Source organism: Lynx rufus, unplaced genomic scaffold, assembly GCF_022079265.1.
Source record: "Lynx rufus isolate CCGP_SWC_20201006 ecotype Redwood Valley unplaced genomic scaffold, mLynRuf1.p SCAF_9, whole genome shotgun sequence".
NCBI classification, from domain to species: domain Eukaryota; kingdom Metazoa; phylum Chordata; class Mammalia; order Carnivora; family Felidae; genus Lynx; species Lynx rufus.
The window spans coordinates 59,453,099-59,470,150 of NW_025814897.1; the positions used below are offsets into that span (position 1 = coordinate 59,453,099).

The 17,052-nt window shown below is 50.1% G+C and overlaps 1 protein-coding gene across 2 annotated transcripts in view; it reads left to right on the top strand.

The window, feature by feature from the left end:
• Positions 1–1,571, top strand: part of PDE2A (phosphodiesterase 2A) — a 106,094-nt gene extending 104,523 nt beyond the window's left edge. For both annotated transcript variants that reach the window (XM_047070556.1, XM_047070554.1), the window contains one exon: positions 147–1,571. In XM_047070556.1, the coding sequence (XP_046926512.1) occupies positions 147–357 (211 nt within the window). In that variant the 3' untranslated portion in view covers positions 358–1,571. The remainder of the gene's footprint in view (positions 1–146) is intronic.
• The last annotated feature ends 15,481 nt before the right edge of the window (positions 1,572–17,052 follow it).

The following is a 17,052-nucleotide window of genomic DNA, read 5'->3' on the forward strand; positions in this document are numbered from 1 at the left end:
AACGGGCCCTTCACTTCATTTTCTCCTTGAGCGTCCAGTCCTATGCCTCACACTCTCGTGGAAGTTCTTCCTGCGGTAGAGCCCTAATCCTTCTTGCTACTCACAGTCTGATTTGTGACCCTGTCCATGTCCGTTTGCACCCCCAGGCTGCTGCAGGACCTGTTCCCCAAGGCGGCAGAGCTATATGAACGTGTGGCCTCTAACCGTGAGCACTGGACCAAAGTGTCTCACAAATTCACCATCCGCGGCCTCCCGAGCAACAACTCGCTGGACTTCCTGGATGAGGAGTATGAGGTGCCTCAGCTGGATGGCACTGGGGCCCCTGTCAATGGCTGTTTCAGCCTTGATGCTGAGTGAGCCCCCCCCTCTCCCCAGGACCCTTCCCTGCCCAGGCCTCCTCTCGCAGCCCCCCACTGGCCTGGCCGGGTGCCCTGGGACCAGAGCCACGGGTCCTAGGTTCTAGACCAGGACTTACCATGTGACCCTGAGCAAGTACCGACCTTTCTGGGCCTCAGCTTTCCTGTCTGTGTAATGGAAGCAAGACTTCCAGCCTCACCAAGATTTTGTCATTTGTCCTCTGAGAGCACAGGGGTGACTGATGAGCAGCGAGCCCTGCTCTGCACTTCTGACCACATCTTGGCAAATCCTCCCCAGCCACTCCTCTGAGGCAGCCTGGATGGTCTCTCCTGGGCCCCATTCCTGCCCCATTAGATCTGTGCCCTCTTCCCTCTCCAGGGTCCTCATGCAAGGAGAAGGTGGGACATCTGAATGAGCAGAGAATAGGTCTTAGAAACAGTCATTAGCTCTGCTGGACAACTAGAAATAGCCACGGGGCCACTGAAGGTGCCCCTTAGGATCGCCACATACTTATGGTGGGCACTGGGACCTGGGGAGCTGCCAGAGGGGCAGCTCAGTGCTTTGGGCAGAGGGGGGTCAGGGAGAAAGCAGGCTAGGAATGGTGGGCAGGAAGGATCCCAGGGCTGGAAGACAGGCTCCAATTGAGTCAATAATTCTTCCCCTGGCTGTGTGACCCTGGGCAAGTGACTTCCCCTATCTAGGTGAGACAGGAGGGTGGGACAATCTGTTTTCTAAGACCCCTTTTAGATCAAAGTCCCCATGGCTCTGTGGAGTCCCAGGAGAAGCCATGGAATGTCCCTGCCACCCTAGGGCAAAGAGCCAACCCTGAGTCCTTCAGTGGCCCCCTGAGTGTCCCCCCCCCCCCCACTTAGTCCAAGCCCCTTCCCCATTCCTGCAGCCAGAGAGGGCTGTCTCAGCCCTGACAGGGCTGACTGGCAGGGCTCCTATCTTCTTCAAGGCCATATCTACCCGTGCCCTGGGGCTTGGGAGACCCCCCATAGGGCTGGGCTTCTTGGTCAGCCCGGCTGCTGGCATCTCCCTTCTCTGTTTTGTTCTGTATGTGTTGTGGGGTGGGGGGAGGGGGGCCACCTGCCTTACCTATTCTGAGTTGCCTTTAGAGAGATGCGTTTTTCTAGGATTCTGTGCAACTGTTGTATATGGTCCCGTGGGCTGACCGCTTTGTACATGAGAATAAATCTATTTCTTTCTACCAACCCTCCCCCTTGGGGCTATTTCCAGATATTGTACTTGGGGATAGGGGAACAGAACTGGGGTAGGCAAATGCCCTTTAGAACTCCTTGGCTACTGGAGCCTCCAGCCCTTGTGTCTAGCCCCTCTTATAGGAGAGTCACAGACCTCCTGTGCCAGACTGTAGGGGCTTAGAGATATGGCGGCAGATGAGGAGACCTGGGCATGGAGCAGTGAGAGGGCATGTTGGCTGGCAGAGATTGTGGACTAGAAAGAAAAGAATTGAGGGGCTGAAGCCTGCCTAGAGCTCCTCCTAAACCCTCTGTCTTCTGGCTTGCTGGTCATGAATACCCATATAGCCAGGGCCTGGGCCTCTGAACCCCCTCCTTTCTTCCCTATCTGTGTCCCCATAAATCCTCCCCTGAGTCTGACTGTACACCAGATGCAACCCTGGGTTGTGTCTATGGAGTTAGTTCCCTGCTCTTCTGGTTGTGAGAGTGTTTGCCTCTGCACAGATAGAGAGGGGCAGACCCCAGATTGGACCATAAGGAGGATCTGACAGGCAAAAGTCTCTAAACCCACCCCCTCTCTTGCCTACATCCACCCCCCATTTCCTCTCCCTGTTCATCTCTTCCAGATCAGTAACGGTTGATATATTAAGGGCCGAACACTGGGATTTCCTTTCCTAGGAGATGGAGGAAAGAAGGACTGGGAGAAGATGATTGGGGCCATCCTGTGACACCTACAATGCCCCAGGTGCCAGCCTTTGGGACCACAGAGCCTATCTGTTTCTCCTGCTCCACAACTTGTCACTGTTTGGTATCTTCTCTTCTGGGCTATGGTCTCCAGGCAGCTAGCCTTCCCTTAAGAACTTGGGGTCCTGTCCCCTCCCTTGCCCAGCCCCTGCTTTGGGTTCCCCCCATGTGTCTCTGTCCTCTCACAGCACAGGACCCAGGCTGACCAGTGGACCCCCAGGTAGAGGCAGGTCAGTTCCTGATAGGGTCCAAGGCTGACAAGGGACGGACAGGGGACAGCTCTTGTAATGGTGTGCAGCTAACACCAGCATTGGTGTGGGTTGACATAGGTGCTCCTCTGCCTGTGACCACCCCCGCCCCCCCCGCCGCCCACTTCAAATGTGTGACTCTCTTCTACCAGCCCTTGAACAAAGGAAGAGCACAGACAGCCTGTGTGCACGCTTCAGGGACCTCCCTCCCCTTCCCTGCATCTGTTGTCTGTCCCCAGCTCAACCCACACTTGAGGACATTTAATCCCACTTGAGGCCCTTGTGTGACACATCCTTTCTCACCACCTGAGTGGACAGCTCACAAGTCTTTCCTCGTGCATGCAAGACCCCATGCCAAGACCACATTAGCCAAGAGCTAATTGTGCTTGTCCCTGGTCTGGAGAGTCTAACAGCCTGGTCAGGAAGATCTGGTCATGGGACCTGACAACCCCATGGGATGCTTGGCCATGGGGCTCCAGGCAGGATTATAACCCTGAGAAGCAAAGTAGTGAGGTTTGGGAGATGAACAGGTACTGTGTGGGCAGAAGGGGCCAAGCACTCCTGGTGGAAGGAACTGCTCATTAAAGGCACAGAAAAGGGGAGTGACCAGCACACAGGGAATGAAGAGACAGAGGGAAGTACAGCCAGACCAAGGAGAGCCTTGAATGCCAGGCTGTGAAGTTTGGCTTTACTCTGTGAACAGTGGGGGGACAGCGAACGTTTTCAGTAGGAGAGGGACTTGGACATGCATTTTAGAAAGATCCTGCTGGAAAGTAGAGAAAGGACTGCAGGGTTGAGGTTGGGCAGGGATCATTCTAGAGCTGATGCTCTGTGCCCTGGGCTGGCTGAGGGAGGGAGGGATTCAAGACTTCATGGAGGTGAGGACAGAGGGAGGACTAGGGGGTGGAATGTGGGTCCCACGAACAGCCCTAGGTGGCTGCTCATTGCTACTCTAACCTGCAACCAGGTGTGGGGTGGAGCCCCTAGCAGGAGGTGAGCTCCTTGGGAAGAAGGAAGGAATAGCAGTTTGGGGCTGCCAGGGGAGGGGAAGGTCGGAGGAGGGGCGGGAGGATGAATGGGAAGACAGGTAGGAGGAGGGGGTCTGCACAGAGTCAAAAGGCAGGTCCCACCTGATCTGAAAACACTAGACTTAGCCCCATGGCTTCTTGTAGCTGCCCAGCCCTTCCAACTTAATGATTTCATTTTACATAAAACTTTCCAGTGATTCTTTGGAGTAGATACCATTATTTCATTCTGTAGCCAAGTAGCTTGCAATTCACAGAAGTAATCCGCAAGCTTGAGATGTGAGCCCTGCCTACCTGAATCCCCTACAATGGCTCTTTCTCTGGGAGAGAGGCAAGAGATTCAGGGGGTCAGAGTCTCTGTAGGAGTGTGGTGGGGGGTAGGAGTGGTGAGCAAGTGGGTTGGAGCCCCAAAAGAAGGATCTGAGATCAGTTCTATGTAGTTGTGTTGTGGAAGTGGGAGGGGCAAGAGAAAAGAGGTGAAGTGGTTGGTGGCCTATAGTTAGCAGCTCATGGTCACCAGATGGCGCTCGATCCTTACTCTCCTCACCTCCCCAGAGGTCTAAGAAGGGTGTGGGGGAGGGGGCGGCGGGGGGGCTCCTCTCCTTCCCACCCACTCATATACGCCCCTTTCATACTTACAGAGACACCTTCTCACACACAGACATGCACACACAGACCCACACGCTCATTCTCCTATAGGCAGACACACTCTTCAGTCTACACGGTCTACACTGACTGTACACAGTCTACACTGGGTACACTGTACAGACTTCATAGGGAAAATGGGAAATGTTTCTTAGGGGCCTCCAAACTCCTTTAGCTGTTCACTGAACAGGACAGAGGCCTGCCAGTCTTACCTTAGTGAGATCCCATGTCTCCTGGAGGTATCTGTTAAGTGGCCCCCCTCTGCGGAAGGATCCCTGGGAAGACAGTACCAGCTTTGTGATCAGGCATAGGTGGAACTCCTCCTCCTCTGGGCGTAAAATAACTGGGAAACAGCACTGCCACGCTTGGTCCTGTGCTGTTGAAGCTGGAAAGTCAGAGCAGGAGCTAGCTGGAATATGCAGGGGCCTCAGGAGGAGGCTGGGCTCCAGGGTCTTGATATGTGGATGGGGGGGACCGGGACAGGAGGTGAGTTCCAGCCTGCAGATAGGCCAGGAAAGCAGGCTGGGTGGTGGGGAGGCGCAGGGGATGTGCCCAAGGCCTCAGCCCTCCCTCACTGCTCAGCTTCCCAGAGCTCAGTCCACCTGAGACTGTAGGGCCTGGAGGTGGGGAGCACAAGCAAGCCAAGGATGCCATGAGGTGGCCCAACAGCGTAGGGGCATGATGCAGGCGGACTGCAGGGAGATGCTGTTTTCTTAACCTCAGCTGCAGTCTCCTGGAAGGAGCCCTGAGCAGGGAGGTGAAGGGGTTAGAGGCCTGAGCAGGAGCTGGGCCCCAGGGCAGTGGGGCAAGCTGCGTGTCCAAGGCTAGACTCTGGACAGTGCCTGGAAGAGAAGGGAGGTGGGTCAACGGGAGAATGAGAGGAGGGAGGGGGAGGAGGCAGCATGGTTGGTTTGGGGAGGATCAAGAACGTGAGGGGAAGCCTCCTATCTGACAGAAATTCGCACTGCTATGTTCTCTCTCCTGAAACACAAAGCAAGAGTTGTCACCACACACCACATCCCTCCTGGACTTCCTCTTCTCTCATGGCAGGATGAGCACTCGGATTCTTCCTCTCCGGTCTCAGTTTTCCTGTCTACAAACTGGGATGATGAGGCCCCTCTGGAGGCCTTCAGGAGGGTGTGCTGGGAGGGAAGCCCACTCTACTTCTAAGGAGCTGTGTGTGAGTGAAATCTGCATATAGATGCTGTGGCCAGACTGTTCTCTGAGGGCTTACAAGGATGGGTTCGTATTGGAAGCAGAGTACACCATCCGGTGTGAAGATTGGCGAGACAGGTGTGAAAATGGGAGGTGCTGCCATTCCTGCCAAGATGGCTGCCACTCTCCATTCCCAAGTCATCACTGGAGAAACTGCAGAACTGAGTGAGGAACGTGGGAATTCTGGGAACTAACAAAATAGCCTGGGATGCAGTGGGGTGGATAAGTTGGGGAGAGATAAAAGAAGCTGGATTGGAGGAAAGCACTTGCCTCACCCCATGTTGCCTTAGATGGTCAACCGTTGCCTGTCCCCTCACCTCTGCACAAACCCCTGGTGCTTCTTTATCCCCTTTTGGCAGTGGCTGGAGGAAAAGAACAATCTCTTAATTGGGAGGTTCTCCCAAGGCTGGGTGGGAATTATTGTCCCCTTTATAGACAAGGGAAACTGAGGCGCAGAAGCTCAGCTGGCAGCAACTTCCCTCAGAGCAAAAGTTGCTCATAGAGCATCCCCAGGGTCAGATGAGGAAACCCAGAAAGGACAGGGCCCTCTAAGATCATATGATACAGAGGCCAAACAGGGATGGGTTGGGTACCAGCTCCCATTTCCTGGCCCGAGGTTCTCTCCCCATCCCAGGGAGTGTAGGCTTCACATAGGCCCCACCCTGCAGGCATGGCCCTGGTGAGCTGGTTTGTCTCTCCCACATCACAGTGCCCCTGCATCCGCCTGGTGCTGGGGTCAGAGAGGGGAGAGGCAGGTCAGAGCAATAGGCTCTCTTTTATCTCCACATCTGCTTCTGAACATCAATCTGGCTCTCAGCTGAGACTCTGCAGGCAGTGTGTGCCCTTCAGGGGCATGTGGTTTCTTTCCCCCTTTAGACTGGGCGCCCCTCAATGGCAGGAAGAGATCTGCCCTGACTCTGGTTCGGTTCACAGTAGGTGCTCAAAGCAGGAATGTTGATTGATGGAAAGTGACGGAATCAGGGCTCCAGTGTGTGCATTGATCACAACTCAATTGAACACTTGAGGGACACCCTCTGAAAATCTTCAGAATTCTCTCTCTATGCGTCTCTTTCATCTCTGGTACTGTGCCCTGTAAACTCTAGCCAACTGGGTCTTTTCAGATTCCCAACTCCATCCACTCAACTCAGGGAGACTTCCAGGCTTCACCGGGGATTCCCCCTCCCTGCACGGTGGCCTAGAAACTCTCTCTAGGCTGTCAGCCGGGCAATTGTAAAGCTTGCCACAATTTTCCTTTCTCTTAGGATCCCATTCCTTGCCTAGTAGTACCCAACCTCTTGAAAACTTTATATCATACATTTTGTCCATTTTGTTGTTGTTATTTCAAGGAGGTGGGTAAATCTAGCCTTTATGACTCCATCTTGGATGGGAGTACAAATCTGTTAACTTTTATTGAAGTTTAGTACTGCGTGTATGAATGTTGGTAATCATTTGGATATTAATATTTTGGCTATTAAGAACAATGTTCCCCTGGACATTCTTGTGTATGTATATATTGTGAATATCCCATCTTATGAATATATTTGTTTATCTGTTTCTACTGTTGACATATGGTATATGATCTGGAACCCTTGCTTTCTTCCTGAAAACACCCTTTTAGTGTCTCCTTTTGTGCAGGTCTGCTGCTGCTGAATTCTTCTGGTTTGTACTAGTTTGAGGATATCTGTTTCTCCTTCATTCTTTTAGGATGTTTTTGAAGCTGTTGAATTCTAGGTTAGGAAGTATTTTCTCTGAGCATCTTGGAGATGATTCTCTTTTTACTTCCATTGGTTCTGATGAGAAGTCAGCTATTGGTCTTGTTATTACTCCTTTGAAAGTCATGGAATGCATCTCTGTGGCTGCTGTTAAGATTTTCTCTTAGTTTTTGATTTTCAGCAGTTTTATCACAATGTGCTTATTATGTATGTCTTTCTCTGTATTTATCCTGCTTGAGATTTCTAATGCATCTTGAATCCGTGTGATTTTCCCTTTCGTCAATTCAGTCTTCATCAAATCTAGATAAGTGCATTTATCTTTGGGACAAGTAGTTCCCAAAGCATGCTAAAGAAGTATTCTACAAAATTTTGCTGAAATCCTGTGATAACAAGAGAGAAATAGTGATGCAGATATGGAGGAAATTATTTTATATGAACCGCTAGGTTCTTATCCTTGGGGTCCACACTCACACCCCTCCTCAGGAGAGGAGGAGACTCACCAGTGGCTGTCTCTCTCCTTAGCTCCTGATCTATAAGCAAGGATCCATCCCTGACCAGATATCCCTACCTAGAATCAAGGCTTTCCACTTTCTGCCTAGTGGCTGGTGAGAAGGAAGGACTACTTTCTGTCTGTCTCCCTGGTTTAAGTTCGCCCCTGATCAACACTTATGTTTTAATGCAAAACACTTCAGTATTTCATTGTTTAGAACTGCTCCATGTCAGAATAGAATTTTGGAATTGCCTACGTGACAATCAGTAGATCCCTGAGTGCAGAGTTCTAGCCTAATGAACTAAACAGTAGCCAGCAGCAGCCAGGATTCCCCTTCCCTGGTGGATTTCTCACTTTCTAACTCCTGTATGAGTTAGGCAGGCATCAGGGAGCTACCTTCACACTGTGTCTCTATCTCTACCACCTCATTTGCTGTTTCAGTGGTGAATTCAGTGGTGAATTGAAGTGGAAGCACCTTTGTACCTGGTCTGGGTTACCATCCTCACCAATCTTTGCACCCAGGCAAACCCTCTGTGACATGGCCCAGTTCACTGGTCCACATATCTTTCCTGAACCCCAGATACAAACATCCAATTGCCTGACCCCTTCTAGATTGCCTTCCTGTGGCATAGAGGCTGGAAAACATTTCCCACATTCCGCTACAGCTCGGATTCCATTAAGAAGATGTCCTTGTGGGGCACCTGGGTGGCTCAGTCAGTTAAGCGTCCGACTCTTGATTTTGGCTCAGGTCATGATCTCATGGTTTGTGGGATCAAGCCCCACAACAGGCTCTGAACTGATGATGTGGAGCCTGGCTGGGATTCTCTCTGTCTCCCTCTCTCCCTGCCCTTCCCCCTCTCGTGCCCTCTCTCTCTCTCTCTCTCTCTCTCAAAATAAATAAATGAACATTAAAAAACGAGAGAAAAAGTCCTTAAAAAAATAAGATGTCCTTGATAAGACACAGAGGTAGAAGTACGTAATGGACATTGATGACTGCATGCAGTTAGACAGCATCACCTGAAAAGCATCTGTGATGGGGGTGCCCATGGAGGGGTTTCTAATAGGCAGCCATTCACATAGGTGCTAAGCAACAGGTGGCAGGGTGGTGATGTTTCCACTTGAAAACGGGTTGGGCGTTTTGGCTGGCCCTGACCTTCAGCTGTGTAGCACTGAGCCCAATTCTCTTCTCCTTCTACTTAAGCGTAGATTACGGTGTGTACAACTAAGAATCTCAACTGATAGCGTTCTCTCAAAGCATTGATCCCATTGGTTGTAATTGCCTGTCTCCCCCAATAAAACATGATCTCCTTGAAGGGAGAGACTAAGTCTGGCTTATTTCTCTATCCTTAGTACCCAACATAGAGCCTAAGACAGAGTAGGCACTCAGCAAAAATGCTTAAATGAAAAGTGAGTCGTTGTAAATCCACTCCGAGTGACTGCATCCATCAAGGGATCTGTGGCTGGCCTGCGTGTCTTGAGGAGTGTCTCAGTAATCACGGACGTGCAAGAGTTACCTCATTCAACTGAAGAAAATAGCTTGTTCAGTATCACCACACCTGCGTGACGAACAGTCAGGCTTCCCTTCAGAGGAAATCATGTTCACGGTGGAGTCATGCTTGCATGACCAGTGCTGAACATCATTTAAAACAAACTGGCTTCCAGAACACTGGCAGGCTCCAGGATACACAGTGATGTTAACCGTGAGCGGGGCATGTAGAAGTAGGACAGAGAAAAATCAAATTTATACCAGATCATCATCAAATGAATTTTAAAATATCACCAATGGAAAATTCCTCCCTAAGGAAATGTCACCCCAAACTTCTCCTATGCATCTGTTTTCCATCTCCTAATGCAATCTGTGACTCCTTATTCCTGGGTCCTCCTAGTGACCAAACACAGGCCCCCAGTTTTGTAGTCTCTCTTATCCCCTTAGTTTTTTCACGACACTCTTCTAAGTTGCCAGATGGGTTTACTCGAACCCTCTTGGCAGCTGGCGGATAGCTCACCAAGGAAGTGTTTCAGTAGTAAGAGCGCAGTGGTTAAGGGTATGGTATCTGGCATAAGAATTCTGTGTTCTGCCATTCCTTGCTGTGTGGCTTTGTGTAAGGACTTACCTTCCCCAGGTCTCAATTTCCTCATCTGTCAAGTGGGGATAATAATAAATCTCCTCAAGGCTGCCGTGAGGATTAAATGAGAAAAGGCGTGAAAGCCTTTGGCTCCAGTCAAAACTGCCAGCTGTGTGAATTGAAGGGTTTCATCAGGGTATATTCCTGGGCATGAGGAGCATAACTTTGTCTTTGACAAAGGCTGAGGGGTCAGAAGAGAGCTCACAGGGAAAGGACTTTGGCCTCAGAGACAGAAAGGGCAGGTTCAAAAGAGGTTTGGAAGAGGTTAACTGTGGCATTCTGGGGTAGTGTATTGAATTGTGTCCACACCCTGCCCCCAACCAAAGGTAAGTTCAAGTCCCAATCCCTGATAACTGAGAACATGACCTTCTCTGGAAATAGGATCTTTGCAGATGTGATTAAGTTGAGGTCCTTATAAGAAGAAGGAAATTTAGACACGGAGACACACAGATAGAAGGTCATGTGAAGATGGAGGCAGAGATGGGATGATGTCACAAGTCAGTCCACACCAAGGACTGCCACCAGCACCAGAAGCTGGGAGCGAGTCAGGGCAAGATCCTCCCCTAGACCCCTTAGGGAGAGCGTGACCCTGCCAGCACTCACTTCAGCCTTCTAGACTCCGGAACCGTGAGACAACATGTTTCTGATGTTTGAAGCCACCCAGTTGATGGTACTTTGTTTCAGCAGCCCAAGGACACCAACACGAGGGTTTGAGGAAGGGAGGAGGTACCTCAGGGCACAGGAATTGGAGGGAGGAGGGGACATTTTTCACCTTTGGTGTCTTGGGTCCAGTTGGCAGGACAGCCCAATCACTGACCACCATCTGGAAGGGACACACAAACTGCTGGCTTCCTTGCCCAGAGAGGGGACAACTCCTCCGTGCAATCTTTGATTTATGCTCCTTATTTCCTTCCCTCATCAGACCAAAACTAGGGTTTCCTGAGACCACACCCATCCTCAGCTCTTTCCCCTTTATTGTCCCACATGCTTCACTCCCTTACAGGTTGTTTCTGACAAGCAGCCCCATCCCTGTCAACCACGTGGTCATCGTCACTCAGAGTGTTCATTACAAACTTCCCCAGGCCCAGCCTTGTGTGAGCTGCTGGGGGCGGTGGTGACACAAAAGCTTTAAAGCAGGGCCCTGCCCAGAGGGAGCTCGGAGAATTCTGGGTGAAACCCTAATTGATTAATCAACCAGTTAATAGTGAAACACACATTTGTCGAAAACATACTATGTGATGTTCATGGCTGGGCATCGGAGAGGCTGTAGAGAGGTCAACAAAATCAGACACCCAACTTACAGGCTAATTGAGGGATAGACATCAATCAAACAGACTGACAAGCAGGGACATCTGGATGGCTCAGTCAGTACAGCCTGTGACTCGATCTCAGGGTTGTGAGTTCAAGCCCTGCATAGAGCTTACTTTAAAAACAAACACAAGGATGACTGGGTAGCTCAGTCAGTTGGGTGACTGCTCTTGAGTTCAGCTCAGGTCGTGAGCTTGTGGTTCATGGGTTTGAGCCCCATGTGGGGCTCTGTGCTGACAGTGTGGAGCCTGGTTGGGATTCTCTCTCTTCCTCTCTCCCTCTAAATAAATAAATAAATAAATACTGACTCACAAGCAAATGTAAAATGATAGTTGTGCCAAAGGGACCATTAAAGAAGAGTAGATGCTGTAAGAGCCTCTGACAAGAGGATTTGACCTGGTCATGGTGGTCAGGGAGTCTCAGCAGAAGGAGAGCACCCAGGCTAAGGTCCGAGGTAAGCGAGAATGGAGGAAACAGCATGTGCGAAGATTCCAAGGCAGGAGGAAGCACAAGAAGGAGGGACTTCAGGAAGGTCAGGGGAGGAGGTGGTTGGGAGACTATGGACTATGAGAGGGAGCAGAGACAGCAGAAGATGAGGCAAGGGAGGCAGGCAGAGGCCAGGCTGTGTTACGGAGTTTGAGCTTTATCCCCAAAGGAATGAATGTCAAGGGTTTGCATTAGGCAGGTGAGCAGGTCAGAAACTGAGACAAGCACCCTGGCCGTGCATGGAGAAGAGACTGGGGGAGAAGCTGGGTGCCGTGGGTAGTTAGGGAGCTCTTGTAGCAGTTCAGGTGAGCACGTGATGGTAATGTGGGCCGAGGTCACAGAGGACTGAGAGAGGTGTACAGGTTGGAGAGACAGCCTTGGCAATGGGTTGGAGATGATGACTGGGAGGGAGAAAGAAGGTTGATGATGACTTTTAGTTTTCTGGTTTGTGCACCTAGTTGGATGTTGGTGCCACATGCGGGGAAAAGGCGCCCTGGAAGAGGACCAGATTTGGAGGAGAGAACCCTAAATTCAAGCAAAGTTCTTTGTAAACTCTATGGTTGCAACGAGTATCAGCTGCTACCACCTACTCATTAAAAAATTTTTTTGAATAAATGCTTGTTAAATGCTGAGCCCTGTGCCAAGAGCTGGAGATGAAAGGGAAGGAAATTAGCATTTGATGCACAACTCTGTAAGGCAGCAGAGGCTAGAGAGATTAAAATGGGCATCGTGATGTGCGACAGACTTGGTTTTGAGACCTGGCTCTAGAACTTCCTCACTGTATGACCTTGGGCAAATCACCTAACCTCTGCGTGTCTCAGGAACATCTGTAAAATGAGATTTACATCCCTGTCTCCTAGAATGTTCTGTGGCTCTAGTGACAACACACGTGGTGCCTTTAGCACAGTGCTTTGCATACAGTTAGTGCTTACTAAAAAGATGCTATTAAAAAAAAAGATGCTATTATTGGTTCTCTATGGGAGGCCTGGTCATATGTCATTTTATCTAATCTCTACCACTACCTCTTAAGCAGAGATTATCACTGTATCTCATTTTACAGATAAGGCAGCCCTGCTGATTGTCTAGCCAACCAACAGCGTTTCCCCTCTTCCTCGTAGGATTTGCCTGGGTGCTCATCATTCCATATTCAGGAAAGCTGCCCCCCTCTCTTGCCTCAGGGGGTGATCCTGATTAGTCTAAATTAATCATGGCAATTCCATTCCCCTATCCAATGACTGATTTAGGAAATTATGTGGTCCATTCCTACCCAGTTATGAACTTCGAAGCTGCCCAGGAATGTCCCTGTTTTAGTACTGGTAGTGCTGACTCCCTGGAAATCTGTCAGTCCTGGGCACACTAGGATGGTTTGTCACCCTACTGGCCACGGAGACCTGAGGAGAAGACTTCTACAGGGATAGGGGTATGGGGGGGGGTGCATCTGGAAATTTTTTTCCTTGTTAAGAATGAGTGGCAAAAAAACAACAAAAAGAATAAATGGTAATGACGTACACAGGAGAACACGGCCTTCTTTGCTGAATGTCTTTGTTTCACAGTACTGTACTTGGAGCTGCTGTGGCCATCCTGTGACCACCAGAGGAGACAAGCAGCATGCTGAAGATGGCAGGGTGAAGAAATGGAAAATAGCTGGGTCCTTGAGGACACTGCTGTAATGGAAGTGCTTAGCTCAGGAGTTCTTGCTATGACAGTAATAAACTACAATACCTGCTAATATCTGTTACTTGCAGCTAAAAGCATCCTGGGGAGCCTGGGTGGCTCAGGTGGTTAAGCATCCAACTTTGGCTCCAATCATGATCTTGCAGTTCATGAGTTCAAGCTCCGCATGGGGTTCTCCACTGGTGGTTCAGAGCCTGCTTGGGATTCTCTCTCTCTCTCTCTCTCTCTTTCTCTCTGCCCATTCCACACTCGTGCTGTCTCTCTCTCAAAAAACAAAAACAAAAACAAACAAACAAACAAACAAAAAAACCCAAAAGCATCCTGATGCAAAATGGCACCCAGCTGCAAAGAGGAAGAGCTGGTCTAAACCCATCTCCATCTTGGTGCTCATATCGCAATACTAAACTGTAGGACAGAGATAAGTATAAGTTCTGGGAGCAACTCCATTTGTCTAGGACAGTGTTGCATCAAGTGTGTTACTTCCATGGGATGCTCTCTGCGCAAGGATTCCATGGTCAAATGGGCTTGAGGGACATGACATGCTATACTCTCACCAACACATATTAATTTTGGGAAGTCCTACAGAAAAGAAATCTGTTTATCTTGGGTTAATTCAGAGTTTCCTAAAGTCACTTCAATGTGGAATTTTTAGTTTCTGTTTTGGTTTTGTGACTCTCTCAGGTGTTCCACGGAACACAGTTTGGGAAATGGTGAGGTAACCGATGAAGAGGCTGACTGGAGCATGAGACCTCAGCTTTGGGCTCTGGTTAGGAGACCACATCCCTCGGTTTGCTTGTGGTCAGATGTGATTACCAATGGTGGCCCCTCCCCTCTTGAGAGCCTTCCAAGTTAGGATGATCAACTATGTGATCACCTGGCTCCAGGTGAGGAGGGCTTCCTGAGAGAGGAGGAAGTAAGGGGCTCTTCAGGATGCGAGAGCCATGTCTCCTCAGCCTTCCAACAGAAAGGTAAGGCCAGAGTGTACCAGCTGGGGCTGGGGCTGGGGCTGGGGCGAGGGCACTGTGTGGCCGAAAGACTGAGGGGTATGGAGTTAAGCTGTGGCATGTGCTGTGTGTGTGATTCAGAAAGGGAGATGGGGGTGGGTACAGGGCCATTAGCCTGGGTGGGCAGAGAGTAATGGCAGAGGCTTGCAGGCTGCAGAGACATGGGGGTGGCCTGGGCCCGGAGGCCGCACAGCACCCACAGCAGGTGTCCCCTTGGGCCAGTACTGCTACCTACTCCAGGAAGCAGGGCTGTCTAATGAGTGGCTTGGACAAGGGGAACCGGATGTATAGTGCATTTGGGAAGGCAGAGGCCTAAAGGAAGGGAAGGACGTGACCCAGTCCTGAGTTTGTTAATCCTGTCCCCTCCAGTCCCACGTTTTTCTTTTGTTTGTCGTCTGTGTCCCTCATTGGAACTGATGCTCTTTGAGGTCAGGTACTGTGTGTGTTCCGCTCACACTTGTATCCGTAGCACCTGGAGCAGTTCCCCATCCATAGCAAAGGCTCAATAAATATGTGTTGAATAAATGCATGAGAGGGAGGAAAATATCTTTCTAAACCAGAAGGGCATTAAGACTTAATGAGCCTCTACTGTGCACTGGGGGCTTGCCAGCAGGCATCTCCTTTAGCTCACCTGCGTGGCAGAGATCACGGAGGGGCTAATGGCAAGTCAGCAAATCCCATTCCTCTTCCGAGGCCCCGTAGAAGCCCCTCATCCTGCAGGAAACTTCTCCATCTCAGCCACTTCCCCTTCACTGAGCTTCCTCTCCTCCAAGCTTTATAAAATCCAGCTCTCAGCTGCATGCTGTTCAGTGTGGTATTTCATCAGACCTCCTCCCACTTGACTGTAAACACTCTAAGAACAGAGGCTACATCGCTGTTTCCAAGTCTCCCCCACAGCACCAAGAGCTGAAAAGAACAAAAACGAAGAAAAGCAACTCTGTGTATTTGTTACTTGATGGGTTTATCTTTAACACTGGTTCCAGCCTGACCTTGACTCAGACCACTCTTCCGGCAGTCCTGCCATTCTGTGTATTCTGCCTCAGTGAGGAATGCTTTCTCCTCTGGAATAGAACACCTGACAAGCAGTGTCTTAAACAATCAGGTCACTTAATTATCTCACACGAGGAGAGGGCTGGAGGCAGGCTGGGGCAGGGCTTCAACGATGCCAGCAGACCCAACGTGGCTTCCGGCTCTGCCACCTTTAGCATGCTGGCTTGTTGCTTCATGGTACAAGATGAAGTTTTAAGCTTCACATCTATGTTCCAGGCAGGAAGATGGGAGAAAGAGCCCATCTTCTAGCCCAAGTGTTCTTTTGATAAGAAAAGCAAGGGGCGCCTGGGTGGCTCAGTCAGTTGGCATCTGTCTTCGGCTCAGGTCATGATCTCACAGTTCGTGGGTTGAACCCCATGTTGGGCTCTGTGCTGACAGCTCAGAGCCTGGAGCCTGCTTCAGATTCTGTGTCTCCCTCTCTCTCTGTCCCTTATCTACGTGCACTCTGTCTCTCTCTCTCAAAAATAAATAAAGCATTTAAAAAAAAAGAAAAGCGAAGGCTTTCCCAGAAGCCTCTAGTGGACTTCTGTTCCATTTTATTGGTCACACTAAATAAAAGAATCTGAGAAAACAACTAGGTTTTCCAGACTTTATAGTTAGGGGACAAAGGAAAAGTGGTTTGAGAATGAGTGTTGCATTAGCGCACCAAGAGTGTTTGCTATATAAGCTATAGAAGGAAAGGAGGAAAAAAAAAATCATCAGATTTGTCATTCACTCAGACCAGCTATTCTGAAATCTCTTCATCCCACGCAGGACCCTGCTTAGATTGGTTTGTTCCCCGGGAGACACTCTACGTTCTCGGCTATACATAAACACAGATACTTACAGACATAAAAGGCATAGCCCCTGACTTTCAGAGCCACACAGTCAGATGGTGAGGATGTGAAGGGCTGGCAGAGATAGAGCCGTCATCTCAGGAATGTGTGCTATGGCTTGTGCATAGAAAGGTAGGAGAGGAGGAGAGTCTAACTGTGGTTGGGGGTGGTCAGGGAAGGCTGCCCAGAAGTAGTGACACATGGGGTTGAAATGGCGGTTAAGGATATGAGGAAGGGGCTGGCAGGGCGTTCCAGATGGCAGAAAGCGCATAGGCAGCGGCACAGTGCGGGGAAGAGAGCACAGTGCAGTTGAGGAGCATCACAAAGTCCTGTTTTGCCAGTGTGTAGGATGCCTGGTGGAGAGAGAGGAGGCTGGTGGGGCCAGATCATGAAATGCATGATGTCTGCTGCTAGAGGCTCAGGTCTCCAGCTTGGGCACCTGGGTAGATGGCGGTGCCATTTTGTGAGATAGGAATCACTGAACTTAGTTTGGTAATGTTGACTTCGGGGGCCTCAAGCTGTTCCTACTCCACATGAATTTCCAGGACAATCTCATCCACGTCAGTTACCATTGTATGACTCCTAAACCTACAGGCCTCGTTCAGATCTCTTTTCTATATTCCCGGCCTGCATTTCGAATGGAGCTTTAGCTACATGACAACCATGCCCAAAATTAGTAGCTTAAAACAAGAACCATATATTTAGTCTCCGAATATGTAGGTTGGCAATTTTGGTGGGGGGGGGGGGCTCAGAAATTGTCTCCCTTGAAGACTAAAAGGATATGGAGTGCCTGGGTGGCTTAGTCGGTTAAGCGTCCGACTTCAGCTCAGGTCATGATCTCACAGCTTGTGAGTTCGAGCCCCGCGTCAGGCTCTGTGCTGACAGCTCAGAGCCTGGAGCCTGCTTCGGACTCTGTGTCTCCCTCTCTCTCTGCCCCTTCTCCTCTCCTGCTCT